The sequence below is a fragment of the Pituophis catenifer genome, unplaced genomic scaffold (genome assembly GCF_029215685.1).
Source record: "Pituophis catenifer annectens isolate HBS135680 unplaced genomic scaffold, rPitCat1.0.hap2 SCAF_10, whole genome shotgun sequence".
Lineage (NCBI taxonomy): Eukaryota > Metazoa > Chordata > Lepidosauria > Squamata > Colubridae > Pituophis > Pituophis catenifer.
Window position 1 is genome coordinate 9,944,451 of NW_027256890.1, and position 17,267 is coordinate 9,961,717.

A 17,267-nucleotide genomic window follows, 5' to 3' on the forward strand; every position below is an offset into this window, starting at 1 on the left:
AGATTAGGTGACTATTGGGCATCAACCTGCCCAGGTGGAATGCTTGGTGGGAGGAGGAGGAGGAGGAGGAGGAGGAGGAGGAGGAGGAGAAGAAGAAGAAGAAGAAGAAGAAGAAGAAGAAGAAGAAGAAGAAGAAGAAGAGAGGAGAGGAGGAGGAGTGAGGAGGAGGAGGAGGAGGAGGAGGAGGAGGAGGAGGAGGAGGAGGAGGAGGAGGAGGAGGAGGAGAGGAAGAGAAGAAGAAGAAGAGAGGAGGAGGAGGAGGAGGAGGAGGAGAAGAAGAAGAAGAAGAAGAAGAAGAAGAAGAAGAAGAAGAAGAAGAAGAAGAAGAAGAAGAAGAAGAAGAAAAGAGGAGGAGGAGAAGAAGAGGAGGGAGGAAGGAGGGGGAAGGGAGGGGGAAGATGGAATGAGAGGTGGAGCTGAAATTCATGTTCATTTCATGAATACTTCTGAGAGTAAAATAGCTTGAGAAGCACTGAAAAAAAAAGGGGGGGAAGCATCTTTGGGACATAAAAACACTAGGAAGGGGTCCAGCCACCTGTCCTTTTGCAATTGAGATAATAAAGAGATTAGGTGACTGGGCACCAACCTGCCCAGGTGGAATGCTTGATGGGAGGAGGAGGAGGAGGAGAAGGAGAAGAAGAAGAGGAGGAGGAGGAAGAAGAAGAAAGAGAAGGGAAGGGAAGGAAAGGGGAAGATGGAATGAGAGGTGGTGCGGAAATATTTATTTATTTATTTATTGGTTCATATGCCGCTCCTCTCCGGAGACTCAGGGCGTCTTACAATGCGTTAAGCAATAGCCTTCATACTTTTGTATATACCTCCTTAGTAGGGCTTTCGCCCCCCTCCCCAAGCAATGTTCTTTTTTTATATACAAAGTCAGCTTATTGCCCCCACAATCCGGGTCCTCATTTTACCTACCTCAAAAAGGATGGAAGGCTGAGTCAACTTTGAGCCTGGTGAGATTCGAACTCGCAGTAATTGCAGGCAGCTTGGTGTTCCTTAACAGCATTTTAACCTGCTGCGCCACCAAGGCTCTGCTGTCTTAAATAGACACAGGATGGTTGCGCTGTTCCATTTCATGAAATACTTCCGAGAGTAAAATATCTTACGATTGAAATAGAAACGTAAAGCAAAATTAAAGAGCTTTTAGAGACTCTCCTTAGAGAAGAAGAAGAAACAAGAAGGAAGAAAGGGGGAAAAAAAGGAAAGGGAGGGAGGGAAGGAAGGAAAGAAAGAAAGAAAAAGAAAGGAAAGAAAGAAAGAGAAAGAAAGAAAAAAAGAAAGAAAAGGAAAGAAAAAGGAAGAAAGAAAGAAAAAGAAAGAAAAAAAGAAAGAAAAAGAAAGAGAAAAAAAGGAAAGAAAGAGAAAAAGAATGAATGAAAGAAAGAAAAAAGAAAGAAAGAAAGAAAAGGAAAGAAAAAGAAATAAAGAAAATGAAAGAAAAAAAGAAAGAAAAAGAAAGAAAAAGAAAGAAAGAAAAAAAAGGAAAGAAAGAAAGAAAAAGAATGAATGAAAGAAAGAAAAAAAGAAAGAAAAAGAAAGAAAAAGAAAGAAAGAAAATGAAAGAAAAAGAAAGAAAAAGAAAGAAAGAAAAAAGGAAAGAAAGAAAGAGAAAAAGAATGAATGAATGAAAGAAAGAAAGAAAAAAAGAAAAAATATAGCAAAACCTTGGACTTCAGCATCATCCTGACTCATAGGATGTCAGCAATTGGCAAGGGGTGGGGTGGGGGGGATGTAAGACAAGCCCGCCCCTCACCCATTTTCCCAAGGACCCCCTTCCCCTCCTCTCCCCCTCCCACCAGAGTGACCTTTGCCCCTTCCCCATCTCCCCCCCTCCCCTCCCCTCCCCTTCAGAGAGAGAGAGAGAGAGAGAGAGAGAGAGAGTCGGCGCCAAAAAAAAAAAAAAAAAAACCCGGCTGGCTCAGGGACTATTTCTTCCTTCGGAGGACCCCTTCTGCTTCTCGCGGGAAGAGAGGGGTGGGTAAATAGGCCTTCAGGCCGGCGCGGAGGGATCTTCTCCCGGCACGGGGGCCGAAGTCTTGAAAAAGGAGGGGGGGGAAAGAGAGAGAGCGAGACCTCCGCGCCTGCGCAGTACCGTCCCCGCCGGAGAGCGGCTCCCCACCCCTCGCTGCCGGGCACGCGTGTGGGGCGGCCGTTCCCGGACATTCCCCCCCCCCACCAACCCGGTTTCTCTCGGGGGTCCCCCCCCCACTCTTCCCGCTTCTCAGCCTCGGGGGTCCCCTTCGCCCACCACCATGGCTCAAATCCTCCCCATAAGATTCCAGGAGCATTTTCAGGTGAGGATTTGGGGCTGGGGGCGGCTTTGGGGGGGGCTGAGGGGGGGTTTGTGAGAAGGGACGGGGAGGAGGGGGGGCTTCCTTTTTCTTTCCCCTCCCTCCAAGCTCCCCCCCTCTCCTTTGGGGGAAAGTTGGGGAGGGGGCTGAGGCCTAGTAAGGGTGGGGAGGGGGCTGGAGAGACCCCTCCCCTCTTTGGGGGGGGGTCTTCGTGGGGGTGGGGGCTGATGATCCCCCTCTCCTTGCAAAAGGGGGGGTCTGTATTGGGGTGATGCAAAAGAGAGGGAAGCCCCCCCTTCTTGAATTTGAAGGGAGGGCACTCCTTTTTGGGGGGGGACACCCCCTCCCTTTTGGGGGAGTCTCCCCCACCTCTTTTTGTCTTGCTTAAAGAAGGGGGGTGGGAATCCTTTTACATTCATGCAAAAAAAACCCCTTTATTTATTTATTTATTTATTTAGGGGGGGGAGAAAAGAAGGATTTGGGCACCTTTTTAAATTTTTTATGACTTATGGGGAGGGGAGGTGGAGTGAGTGGGGGAGGGGAGTTGGGAGGGGGGGAGGAGGGAAGAAAGCCTGCTGACTTGAGATGGTGCTTTTTTGGGGGTGGGGTGGGGGGGTTTTCCCCCTTTAGTTTGGATTGTAGAGATTTGTGCAGAGTCACTGGATTCCCTCCCTCCCTCCTTCCTTCCCTCCTTCCTTCCTTCCTTCCTCTTCCCCTCCCTCTCTTTTTTTTTTGGATGGGGGAGGGAGGACAACAGCTCTGGCCTGCATTACTACACCACCAAGAATGAGGGAGGGAGGGGGGGAGGAGAAAGAGGTGGGGGGGAGAGAGAGAGAGAGAGAGAGAGGAGCTGGGAGGGGTTCAGCCTGCATGCCCCCCCATCCTGTTTTTCTAAATCTACAAAATGGGGGGGGGGGTTAGGTATAGTGCAGGAGCTTCATCTCCCGGGACTTTCGAGCCAGCCCCCCCCAACCTCTATTCCACCCCACAGACCTGCAAGAACAGCCACTGCCCAGTTCAGTCCCCCTCCCCCCCAACCTGACACCCCCCTCCCCAAAAACCTCCTTCCTTGGTGCTCCTCTCTTTGCAGGGTAGAATGTAGGACTTTAGCGGAGGAGTGCGGGGGGGGGGCAGATTGTAAAGAGACACCCCCCCTCTCCTCCTAGATGGGGAAGTGGGGGGGGGATCTCGTCTCCCCATTTAGTGTCAAAGAAGGCAGGAGAGCCAGCAGAAGAGGAAAGCAACCTGGGTTGGCAAAGGAAAGGAAAAGAAAGGAAAGGGGGAAGGAGAAAGAAAAAAAAAGAGAGAGAGAGAGTTTGTGGCAGGAGTTAAAAAAAAAAAATTGCTGAAATGAATGAGGGCACCGGAAGTGGATTTCCCAATGACTTTCAGCCTGCCCCTCCCTTGGCCACTGAGTCCATCCATTTCCAACTACACACACACACACACACAAACACACACTCACACACACACACACACACAAAACACACACACCCTGCCCTCCTTCACCTCAAGTTTAGGATATTTTTCTGCTCAACGCTGGGCCATGTTTTATTTCAGCCAGGATTAAGGGGTCCGTGGCTCAGTGGCTAAGACGCTGAGCTTGTCGATCGAAAGATCGGCAGTTCGGCGGTTCGAATCCCTAGCGCCGCGTAATGGGGTGAGCTCCCGTGACTTGTCCCAGCTTCTGCCAACCTAGCAGTTTGAAAGCACGTTAAAAAAAAATGCAAGTAGAAAAATAGGGACCACCTTTGGTGGGAAGGGAACAGCGTTCCGTGCGCCTTTGGCGTTGAGTCATGCTGGCCACATGACCACGGAGACGTCTTCGGACAGCGCTGGCTCTTCGGCTTTGAAACGGAGATGAGCAACTGCCCCCTAGAGTCGGGAACGACTAGTACATATGTGCGAGGGGAACCTTTACCTTTAATGAGATGTTAGCATTGGCAGATGTAACAGTAACAGAGTTGGAAGGGACCTTTGGAGGTCATCTAGTCCAACCCCCTGCTCAGGCAGGAGACCTTTACTAGGGATTCGAACCGCCGAACTGTCTTAGCCACTGAGCCACCTAGTCAGGCTACTACTAGGTGTGTGGTGTGTGTGTGGAGGGGGGGTGTCCAGGCACGGGGGGTGGGGGGGGGGGTGGGGATTGCTTCTGGTTGAGAAGCAGCATATTTATTTTAAACCTTTTAAACGTGAAATTGTAAGGTGTGATGCACGACCCCCCCCCCCAAAAAAAAACTCTACTTTTTTCGTCGTGAGTCTAAAACACGTCGATTTGCAAGTCGGTCCCACCAGGTTCACCTTACGTAGGCTTTGCATCGCAGCCTGAATTCAGATTGCTTGTTTGTTTATTGTTTGCCTTGCAAATTTATATAGCTGCTCAACTCGCACATGGGGAATTCCCAAATTGAAAGTTCTAGATTTCAGCTGGCTTGAAAGCATAAACCAGAATTCTAGAAATGTTGCCCTGAACTGGGTTTCTTTCCAGTCTAAAATTCTAATGGATTGTGGAACATAACCGTCTTTTGGGATGAAAGCACGAATCCAAAGTAATTATTTTTGTTAAAGAACGGTGGCAAGTTTTAATTACAGTTATCCCACAGTCACTCGGTTATTAATCAAATAATATTTAATCAAACCCACTGAATTGCCAGCTAGGAAGGTTTGCAAACAGTCATAAATACGTGCCAGTTTCCAAGCATCGGAGTTTTGATCACATGACCGTAAAGATATCACAACAGTTAGAAGTGCAAAAAACGATAAGTCGCTTTTTCCCCCAGTGCCGTTGTAACTTTGAATGGCCCGTAAGTCAAGGACTTCCTATACTCGAAGTCTTATGAGTCTTTGCAGGATTTCTATTTTTCCTTCGCAGGATTTCTATTTTTCTTCCTTTTAACCTAATTGTGTTGCAAGACAGACGTGGAATGCAGAAAAGTGCAGAACGGAACTTCTGTTACGATTAAACAAAAACTTGGAGGGGGAATATTGTTTTATTTTACTAGATGCTACAACAGGTGCGTTATAAAAAAAATCTGTGAGAAGAAAATTTCAAAGGGAAAATTGCGATAAGGCCTCAGACTGAAGAAGGCAATGATATCCAGGTATTTATACTTCTGTGATAAGGATAATGAATACACGAAAACTCCTCTTAGCCAGTTTCCCAGGGGATTGCTTGAGCTTTTTTCCCCTCTTAGTTAGATAGTAGAATATTGAAATAAATGGTCTTAACTAGAGGAAAACTGCCTTGAGCAAGACGAGTATTAGATTGGGGGAGGTTGGCTGAGCAATCTTCGGTTTTCGGTCTTTCGAGACAGAGCTGCCGATTTAGAACCACTCCCTTCAAAATTTCAGATGTGAAAAAGAAGACGCGTTGAGAATTTTCGACCCGCTTGGAATCGAGAACGTCAAAATTGTGTAGACGTTTGTAGCGGACAATTCCAAGGATCTGTTTAATGGTAGCATTTGGCATTTGAATGCTCAAGACATTTCATGCTTGCGATCTCTGTTGTGTCTTCTGTAGGGAGGAATTTGGAATTCTTTCTAGATGCTGTCATTTTCCTAATGTTTTTTATGCAATGTTAACCGCCTAAAAGGGACTTCTGAGAAGAGTTTCCTGCTTGTAGTGAACAAGCTTGTCTACGCAAAAAAATTAAATACTGTTATAACTGAATATTACAGAAACATGACAATTAACTGTAGTAAGAATTCCTTGTTTGCTTGATGTTCCATAATTCGATCTTTATTATTACTATTATTATTTTGCCTTTTCTCTCTTCTTAGCAATTGACAGTTACTTACAAATAGATTACCAGGCAAAATTATTAAGCAGCCTCCATGAAATGGACATAAAACTGTTTAATACTAAGAGGGCAAGATAGATGAATGTACAGTTTTGGAAACTTAGCCTGTCATTTTTTTCTTCCCTGAGAATAGAATAGGGTAGGGTAGGGTAGGGTAGGGTAGGGTAGGGTAGAATAGAATAGAATAGAATAGAATAGAATAGAATAGAATAGAATAGAATAGAATAGAATAGAATAGGAGTAGAGTAGGGTAGAGTAGAGTAGAGTAGAGTAGAGTAGAGTAGAGTAGAGTAGAATAGAATAGAATTAGAATTAGAATTAGAATAGAATAGAATAGAATAGAATAGAATAGAATAATAGAATAGAATAGAATAGAATAGAATAGAATAGAATAGAATAGAATAGGAGTAGGGTAGAATAGAATAGAATAGGAGTATGGTAGAATAGAGTAGAGTAGGAGTAGGGTAGAATAGAATAGAATAGAATAGGAGTAGGGTAGAATAGAATAGGAGTAGGGTAGAATAAAATAAAATTCTTTATTGGCCAAGTGTGATTGGACACACCAGGAATTGGTCTTAGGTGTATATGCGCTCAGTGTACATAAGGAGAATAAAATACATTCATCAAGAATAAAAAGATACAACATTTAGTGATAGTCAAGGTTACTAATAAGCTATCAAATCATACTAGGAAACAAGTAAAAACAATATAAGTTTTAAAGGTACAAGCAACATGGATATAGCCATAAGTGGGAAGAGATAGGCACTAGTAAGGATGATGAGAATAGTAATACAGTCTTAGTAGTTAGTTTGACAGTGTTGTGGGACATTATTTGTTTAGCAGAGTGATGGCATTCGGGGAAAAAAACTTTCCTTGTGTCTAGTTGTTCTGGTGTGCAATGCTCTATAGCATCGTTTTGAGGGTAGGAGTTGAAACAATTTATGTCCAGGATGCGAGGGGTCTGTAGATCTTTTTGACTCGTGCAGTACACAGGTCCTCCATGGAAGGCAGGTTGGTAGCCATGGTTTTTTCTGCCGTTCTAATGATCCTCTGAAGTCTGTGTCTGTCTTGTTGGGTTGCAGAACCAAACCAGACAGTTATGGAGGTGCAGATGACAGACTCGATAATTCCTCGGTAGAACTGGATCAGCGGCTCCTTGGGCAGTTTGAGCTTCCTGAGTTGGCGCAGAAAGAACATTCTTTGTTGTGCTATTTTGATGATGGTTTTGATGTTTAGATAGTTCCGTTCTGCACTTTACTGCATTCAGGTCCCGTACAAATCTTTTAACGGCTAATTCACAACTTTTCAAACACTACGTGTCCCTTCATTTGTACTCTAAATGCTTTTGGTAAATCATTGGGTGTTTACAGAGCACTTAACCATCCATGATTTCCTTTTTTTTTTTTTTAACTGAGGGTAGGTAGGACTGGATTAGACTAGAATAGGAGGCTGTAGACTAGATTGGGACATTGAAAGACCTTCATACAAGAAGTCACTGCCAAGAAAGAGCCAGTTTGATCTAGTGGTTAAGGCGCCAGCCTAAAAAGGAGACCATGAGTTCAAATCCCAGCTTAGCTAGTTGGATGACTTTGAGCCAATGACCAGGAGACGGTGAATTCTAGTCCCACTTTAGGCATGAAAGCCAGCTGGGTGACTTTGAGCCAATGACCAGGAGACGGTGAATTCTAGTCCCACTTTAGGCATGAAAGCCAGCTGGGTGACTTTGGGCCAATGACCAGGAGACGGTGAATTCTAGTCCCACTTTAGGCATGAAAGCCAGCTGGGTGACTTTGGGCCAATGACCAGGAGATGGTGAATTCTAGTCCCACTTTAGGCATGAAAGCCAGCTGGGTGACTTTGGGCCAATGACCAGGAGATGGTGAATTCTAGTCCCACTTTAGGCATGAAAGCCAGCTGGGTGACTGGGCCAATCCCCAGGAGACGGTGAATTCTAGTCCCACTTTAGACATGAAAGCCAGCTGGGTGACTTTGGGCCAATCCCCAGGAGACAGTGAATTCTAGTCCCACTTTAGGCATGAAAGCCGGCTGGGTAACTTGGGGCCAGTCGCTCTGTCTGAACCCAACCCCACCTCACAAGGCAGTTGTTGGGAAAATAGGATGAGGAAGCTGTGTGTTGCATATGTCTGCCGCCTTGAGTTAGTTATAAAAATAATAGAAATTATTTTAAATAATTATTTAAATAATTAGAAATTATTAGAAATAATAAAATAAATAAATAATAAAAATACACGGGTCCAAGTAGTTCCCAAGAACTCTGCATGAGGGAGCCGAGTTTTTTTTTCTTTCTGGTATATCTGCTGACACCGAACATTGTAGAAAGAATTGAATTCTTGAAGGATTTTGTGCAAGGCATTCATTCTTTCTGAATTCGGTACCTCCCTGGAACATCACCACTGAAATCTCCACAATTCCCACCTAGCTTATTATTTTTTTTCCCCTGGTTTGGAATTCACATCTGGCGGACATCGAGTTTGAAATTCCCTGTGCATTAGCTCGGAGGGCTGTTTTCTTTTTCTCCCGCCCAAAAAAATACCAAGTCAAGAAATGAATGGACAGCGGAAGAAGAATTCTAACGAAATGTCTCTCTTTTTTTTTGAATCAACTTTTTTTTATTTTAAAACAAACACAAAACACAAAAACATTATCATTCCATACAATTACTGACAGTATATCGATCGGTGACGTTCTTTTGTGCTCCTCCTCTCTTCAAATTATCACTAAACATCCCAAGCTCATTTCCATAAAAATTATTTCACTTAATTTTTTTTTTTTTTAATTTGATTTATATGCCGCCCTTCTCCGGAGACTCAGGGCGGCTTACAATGCGTTAAGCAATAGCCTTCATCCTTTTGTATATTTATACAAAGTCAGCTTATTGCCCCCACAATCTGGGTCCTCATTTCACCTACCTTAGAAAGGATGGAAGGCTGAGTCAACCTTGAGCCTGGTGAGATTCGAACCCTGCAGTAATTGCAGGCAGCTGGTCTTAATAACCAGCTTAATAACAGGGTGCCTTAAACCCCTGTACTACCAAGGCTCTTTATGTCAGCTTCCACTTATTTCATAATTATTTCCAAAGTTTATTGTCCATCCATTGATAGAATAAATCCCATATCAGATAATATTGTTTATCTTCCTGTTCTTTATTTCAAAAGTCAGCTTACTCATTTCAGCACATTCCATCATTTTGTTAATAATTTCTTCATCAATAGGTATCTTTTCTCCTTTCCAGTTTTTAGCAAATACAATTCTAGCCGCTGTTAAAAGATTCAATTGCAATTAAGTATTGCAATTCTTTATTATAAGTCTCTGGTAAGATCCCTAATCAAAATATCTCTGGTTTCAAATCAGTATGCCTCTTTGTCATTTTTTCCAACCACGTGTGTATCTTAGTCCAATATCTCCTTGAAATGTCTCTTCTTCTTGTTGTTTTTAGCTCCAGAATCTTGGAATTAACCCAGCCAACATCGGGTTCAGCACATTAACGATGGAATCGGACAAATTCATCTGCATCCGAGAGAAAGTCGGGGAGCAAGCGCAGGTGGTCATTGTCGACCTGAGCGATCCAACGACACCTATCCGGCGTCCCATCTCGGCGGAAAGTGCCATTATGAATCCTGCCTCCAAGGTCATCGCTCTGAAAGGTAAGTCGGCCGGCTTGTTTTCACCCGAGAGGGAAGAAGAAACTTTCCCCTGTTCGGGTTTTTTTAATTGCGAATTTAAATAAATAAATAATTTTTATATATATATATTTTATTCACCGCGTTATTTATTCGCCTTCATTTTTTTGGGAGTTTGTACAGGTAGTCCTCAGCTTACGACCACAATTCTTGTTGCTAAGCAAAATGTTAAGTGAGATTCATTGTTACGCGAATCTCACTGCAGCTGTTAAATGAGTCACACGGCTGTTAAGTGAATCTGGCTTCCCCGTTGATTTTGCTCCGAATCATATGACCCTGGGACACTGCAGCTGTCATAAATGCGACTCAGTTGCCAAGGGTCTCAATTTTTTTTTTTTTTTTGGTAAAACGTTTTTTTTTTTAAAAAAAACAAAACATAAACATAAAATACATCTTTTTAGAACGAAGCATTGATCCGGTCATAAATCGGTACAATCACAAATTCATCTTTAACAACGACTCATCTCCACTAATCATCATTTTATAAAAGTAATAAAAAAAATAAAACAGAGAGAGGAAAAAAACCCCACTCACAATAACTCGCTCAAAACAATTACCTTTCTATTATTTCACCTCACATCTTAATTTCCAAATAACACAACTTAAATGTTTTACACAATAGTTTCCCTAAATTCTATCTATTTTATAATACCATTATCCAAAAACCCATTACTTAAATCTTTAAATCCTAACTCAATATCATTTCATTATCTTTTCTTTTTGTTTAGATGAATGTATCTTAAAAATATAAATCATTACTATTATCATAAACAATATCTTAACTATCACTCACAGCAAATCATCTTCATTACTGTTTTATCTCAACATAATCATCCTAATTTTTCCAAAGGTCTCAATTTTTGATCACATGACCATTGGGATGCTGCAACAGTCATAAGTGTGATCCTAAGTCCCTTTTTTTAGGGCCGTTGTAACTTCAAACGGTCACTAAACGAAGGGGTTGTAAGTCGAGGACTACCTGTACAAACTCCCAAAAGAAAAAAAAAAGGAAAAGAAAAAAAAAATAAAAACGGAACGACAGCAAACAAGACATTTTTAAAAATTGCTTAGGAAAAAAAAAACATATACACATAGAGATTTTTTTTTTTCAATGAAACTTAGCCTGTTAATTGTTGACAGTAAATTGTGAGACCGAAAATGGCAGTCATGGAATTTGAATTGCGAGGAAAGGATTGTGACAGTCTACTCAAAATAGCTTTCCAAAGGAAATGATTAAAAATTAATCTTTAAGATTAGAAAATAGATATTCCAGACCACCCAGAATTTCAGATACTGCCCTTTTCCAAGTTTCCAGAAAGTTTTGTCCGGTCAAGAACCACTTCTATAGCTTAAACTTCCTCGGCAGCAGTGATGATGTAGTTGGACAAATCTAAGATTTGTTTGTTTGTTTTTTTTAAAAAAAGCTTAGATTATACAACAGTTCTAGCTGTAGCAAATAAAAGTGATATTTCTATGGGAGCTCAGATTTGATTCGCACAGTAACCTGTAATCCAAAGGCTACCCGATCAGCACATTAAAATGCCCCTCCGCAGATAGGCACACAAACACTTTAGATTTATAATAATTTCCCTGTCAACTGACTGTGTACTTTTCTTCCTGCATTCTTGTCTTAATACAGACGGTGAGTTCATTTTATCCTGGCAAACTTTTATGTTTTTAACAGTATGGAATGGTCTAATCTCATAAAAAGTACTGAAATCTGGAAAAAAAACACTATATATATATATATAAGCAATTGGGCCTCTCAATGGAGAATTCCGCTCCGTGGAATTAATTGGGATCCAGATGCGATGGCTTGAATTTGGGGGCGCGGGGGGGGGGAAATTGTTGTCTTCCTTTGTCATAGACCGCTTCACGACTTGCTGGTTATAACTGTACCAAGGAATGGTTCTTGAGCAAATCCATCCCATCGTCGTACAGTTAATGAATAGCAAGGAACACAAATACTTTTATGAGAGACCTTTGCTAGCTAGCATGCTGTCTTGTGTGCTAGTCATCTACTTGATTCTAAATGTGGTTTTTGGTCCCGGCAAGTCATGACAAAACTCGCAGGGGTCCATGATCGTATAGATAAATCAATTATATTGGAAATTTATGAGCCTGAGCTGTGTAGGCGTGGGCAATTGTTTGCCAGCTTGCTAAAAATTTTGTGGGGGTGTAGGTAAAGTGTCAATACACAGCAGTAATCAAAGAGTCGGCATTCATCATAGCAATAGCCCTTAGACTTATATACCGCTTCGTAGTGCTTTGCAGCTCTCTCTAAGCGGTTTTCAGAGTCAGCCTCTTGCCCCCAACAATCTGGGTCCTCATTTTACCCACCTCGGAAGGATGGGAAGGCTGAGTCAACCTTGAGCCGCTCAGAATCGGAACTGCTGGCAGCTCGCCGCGGCTCTTACCGTGCTTTAATCCCAATTATCTTGGCCCCCTGCGAATCGATGCATTGACCAGGAAAGCTAACACGTGATTGACAACCTGAAACGCAGCTCGCACTAACATGGATTAGTTTGTAGGTACCCAGAAGTAACTTAAGCGGAGAAACGTAAGTGTTGTCTTGTGGCTCCCGCTACGATCACTTAAAGCAGGAGCCTCCCACCTTGGCAACTTTTTAAGACTTGTGGACTTGAACTCCCAGAATTCCCCAGCCAACACGGGGTTAGGGCTGACGGAGGAATTCTGGGAGTTCAAGTCCACAAGTCTTTAAAATCGCCCAGTTTGGAGACCCCTGACTTATAAGTACTATCATATCCTCTCAGGGTTTTTTTGCCTCTTTTCTTAAATTATACGAAGCCCTGGGAAATAGGTATGATAGCTTCTCAGTAGCCATAGAATTGTGGTTTGTCCCAAACCATTAAAAGTCCGAGAGACCCACGAATCGAGGTCTGTTCTAAAATAATGAACTGCAGACGTTCCTTGGTTGGTAGAGACGGGGGTTAGCCCGCCTCTCATGTTTTGCTCGAAACTTGTTTATTCTGCGTACAAACCACGAACGTAACGACGCCAGCCTTTCAGAAACGTAACGGCTTCTTCTGAACGGCGGTAAGAGGGTACCGATTGCCGGACGACTGCATGTGGCGTTTCCCAGCGATCGATCGGAGCGTTCTCCTCCTCGTATTTATGTCCCTCTACGTTGTGCCGTCACCCGAGCAGCACTTTCCGGGCGTACGTACCGTCTCGTAAACAAATGCGCCTCCGCGTTAAAGCAGAAACGGGGGAAATGCAGCACTTCACACCAGCTATTTCCATACACTCAGCATGGGAATGCCGAAGCCACCGTTTTCGTGCTCTCTTTGTCGCACAGATGTAAAGTGTTCAGAGCTTTTCTTGCCCCCCTCACCTCCTACCCCCCCCCACACCCCCCCCCCCTCTTGGATGTGACCCGCCTATTCAGACTTGTACATGTTTGTGTCGGTGTTTTGTTTTCTTTTGTTTTTTTATTTTTAGTTCACCTGAATAGAGGACAGATGCCTGCCTGCCTGCCCAAGATAAGCCGTATCGTTCAATTTGTGTTACTCACAGCTTTAGATTAATCCTGGTCAGAGGCGGGAATCTTATTGTGGTTAAGCTTCCTTGATGCCACTTTTAACAACAACAATCTTCTGGGAAAGGGGCCTTGCCGAAAGGCTGGATAGAATTGCCCCGCTTTGCTGACCCTTAAATTCTGTTGGCGCACTCGGGTCCTTGACTTCATCAAATCTTAGGGCTGCCTTGCCTGTGGGGAGGGGTCTCCCGATCTCTACTCCAAAAGTTGAACAGGTGATTGATACAAATGCGGTCGCTTCTATTCCAGGGTATCTCGGCCTCTGCCTGCTATTTCTTCCGCACAGCCAATACTAGCCATCCCTCCCTCCCTCCCTCTCTCCCTCTCCACCCACCCACATACATTATCTAGCTATCTAGCTATCTAGCTATCTATCAACCTACCTACCATCTATCTATCTATTTACCTACCTACCTACTACCTATCATCTATCTATCTACCTACCTACCTACCTGCCTGCCTGCCTACCATCTACCTACCTACCTACCTGCCTACCATCTACCTACCTACCTACTACCTACCATCTATCTACCTACCTACCAACTAACTAACTATCTATCTATCTATGTCTGTCTGTCTGTCTGTCTGTCTGTCTTTCTATCATCTATATCTACTTACCTACCCTGTCTCTGTCTATCTATCATCTATATCTACCTACCTACCCTGTCTGTCTGTCTGTCTGTCTGTCATCTATATCTACCTATCTTGTCTGTCTGTCTATCATCTATATCTATCTACCTAACCTGTCTGTCTGTTTGTCTGTCTGTCTATCTATCTATCTATCTATCTATCTATCTATCTATCTATCTATCTTTTTATCTTTATATCTCCATCCATCCATCCAACTATACTTCTATTGGCTATCCATCAGCGCGCTCTCTCTCAGCTATCATCCATCCATCCATCCATCCATCTCTCTCTCTATCCCCCCTCCCTTCCTCTCTCTCCACCCACATTAACTCCCTCTCTCTCTCTCTCTCTCTCTCTCTTCCTCTCTCTCTCTCTCTCCCGTGTTTCCCCGAAAATAAGGCCTCCTCTGAAAATATTTAACTGCATGCACAGCCGGTCCCCACCATTTCCTCTGGCAAGGGTTAGGGAGACAGAGCTGGAAATCAGGTAAGACGGCAAGAGGATCCCCGTCTGGCTCCATGCCCCCTAAAATAATAAGACCTCCCTGAAAATAAGGCCAAGCACTGATTTTGGGGTTCAAAAAAATATAAGGGTCTTATTTTCATGGAAACTATCCATCTATCCATCTATCTATTTATCATCTATCTATCTATCTATCTATCTATCTATCTATCTATCTATCTATCTCTATCATCTATCTATCATCTATCTATCTATCTATCATCTATCTATATCTATCTAATCTATCTATATCTTTTTATGTTTCTCACTATCTCCATCCATCCATCCAACTATCCTATCTGTATCAGCTATCCATCAACTCTCTCTTTCTCTCAGCTATCATCCATCCATCTATCCAGAGGTCCCCCCGTCCCTCCCAATTGATCATCAGGTAGGGTTTCCTTCTTAGAACCTTCTCTCCTGAATAAAACCTTCCAAGCTTGGAGTTGCACCTTCTTCTATTATTATTTTTTTTCTCTTTTTAAAGAAAGCCCCGTTAAGCTTTACAAGAGGCCATTTTTCCATCCTGGCTGCATCTTGTCAATTACCCAGTGCAGAAATGGATGGGGATTTGAAATGCGCTCATCAACGGCTTCCTTAAGGCCTTGGGGAATCGCTTTTCACGAGGCCTTTTGTTTCCCCCCCCCAAGGCGTTAAAACAATTTGCCCCCCAATCCCTGCTCTTCCCTGCTTCTTTCTCTGGTTGTCCTAGTCCTTCCCATTGCTTTGCAATCTTAACGGAGAGAAAACCAACAAGAAGCAGAGAGAGCTCATAGCATGGAGAATATTTTCCTGTGGGATCCCCTTTTTCTTATGGAAGCAACATTTTACACCGCAAAGCGGTTTTCCCTTAGAAAAAAATTCCCTGGTCATGCAACACCGGCCAATGAAGCAAACATCATTCGCGCACTTCATTCTCGGGGCGCCACAGACTCAAGCAGGGTCTGCGTGAAAAGACCACAGAGGCCTGAAGCTAATTTTTTTTTTTTTTTAAATGAAGCCGAAGGATGAAAACAATTGCTCGTAACCTTCCAGCTCAACTCAACCAGTTGGTGTGCTGTAGTTCCTTCCACCTTGCAGCCGCCGGTTTGCAGAACTGATGGCTAATTAATAAATGCTTTTCAGACAATTGATGGACGTTGCTTAATAAATGCTTTCCATTTGGGGCGTTTGCAACTAGAGAGAAATGGAAGGGGGGGGAAAAAAAAAAAACCCGAGGTGGAAAGAGGCACTTTTAACGTTATCGGAAGAAATCTGTTTTAAGCCACTGATACGTTACAAAAATATTTTTCCCCTTAGTGTTCATTCCCCATAAGGCTTTGTGAAAAGGGGAGAGTTGGTCACTTAAAGAGGCCTATCGTCTTTCCCTAAAGCTCTCTTCTTTTTCTTTCTTTTTTTTTTTGAAAAAAGTTTTTTATTTTTATTTCTCATACACATATTGTAAATGTACATTCTCTTATCCATAACTGATCATATATGTATATATTTTTTTCTAACGAAAGCATAAAAATAAGACATTTTAATCACATTTGGGGTTGCTCTTTTACCCTTTCTTTTCCCTCTTTTCACAACAAACCTTCTTCTCCTTCTTCTTTCCCCTGCCTCCTCTCTTCTTCTACTTTCTTCCTCCTCCTCTCCTCTCCTACTTCCCCTTCCTCTCCCCCACTCCTCCCCTCTTTTTTCTCACCTCTCCTGCTCTTGTCCCCTATCCTTTCTTCCTCTCCTTCCCCTTCCATTCCTCTCTCTCCCTCTCCCTCTCCTCCTCTCTCCCTCTCCTTCTCCTTTGTTGTGCAATATTTCACTTATTTGGTATCTGAGCAACTCCAATTTTCTAATAATATATACGTTATTTTCAATTTCTTTCCCATTTTACCCAATCTATCATTTCATAATTGTACATTTATATTTATAATCTTCTTTCTTCCCCTCTCCCCCTTTTCCATTTACTCTGGTGTCATCTGAGTTTCTTTTTTGTCTTATCCTTCATTTAACGTTTTATTATCTATATCATTTATCTATCAACTTTTATTCATATTTCTTTTCTATCCATACATAGAATCTTTCCCATGTCTTGAAATACACCGATTCCTCTTTATCTTTTATTCTTAAAGTTAATCTATTCATTTCCGCACAATCCAAAATCTTTTTTGTTACCCTAAAGCTCTTTAAGGAACGCGGTGGCTCAGTGGCTAAGACGCTAGCTTGTCGATCTCAAGGTCGGCAGTTCAGCGGTTCGAATCCCTAGTGCCGCGTAATGGGGTGAGCTCCCGTTCCTTGTCCCAGCTTCTGCCAACCTTGCAGTTCGAAAGCAGGTAAAAAATGCAAGTAGAAAAATAGGGACCACCTTTGGTGGGAAGGGGACAGCGTTTCCGTGCGCCTTTGGCGTTGAGTCATGCCGGCCACGTGACCACGGAGACATCTTCGGACAGCGCTGGCTCTTCGGCTTTGAAATGGAGATGAGCACCGCCCCCTAGAGTCGGGAACGACTAGCACATATGTGCGAGGGAAACCTTTACTTTTACCTAAAGCTCTTTATTTTGAAAGTTGGGAAGTAGGTCCCTTCACCAGGTTACAGAATAATAACAGAGTTGGAAGGGGCCTTGGAGGTCTTCTAGTACAACCCCCTACTCAGGTGGGAAGCCCTATATCATTTCAGACAAATAGTGGGCCAGTCTCTTCTTAAAAGCCTCCAGTGATGGAGCACTCAGAACTTCTCGAAGGCAAGCCATTCCACTGATGGATTGTTCTCACCGCCAGGAAATGTTCTCCTTAATTCTAAATT

General features: G+C 43.1%; 1 protein-coding gene across 3 annotated transcripts in view; it reads left to right on the top strand.

Annotated features, from left to right (window-relative positions):
* The window catches only part of CLTCL1 (clathrin heavy chain like 1), a 63,859-nt gene that overhangs the window by 567 nt on the left and 46,025 nt on the right, over window positions 1–17,267 (top strand). For 2 of the 3 annotated variants that reach the window (XM_070951316.1, XM_070951319.1), the window contains exons 1-2: window positions 2,165–2,297; window positions 9,552–9,759. In XM_070951316.1, coding sequence (XP_070807417.1) covers window positions 2,256–2,297; window positions 9,552–9,759 — 250 coding nt within the window. In that variant the 5' untranslated portion in view covers window positions 2,165–2,255. Of the gene's footprint in view, window positions 1–2,164; window positions 2,298–9,551; window positions 9,760–17,267 lie in introns of those variants that run through there. The other variant, XM_070951318.1, reaches the window with a different exon arrangement.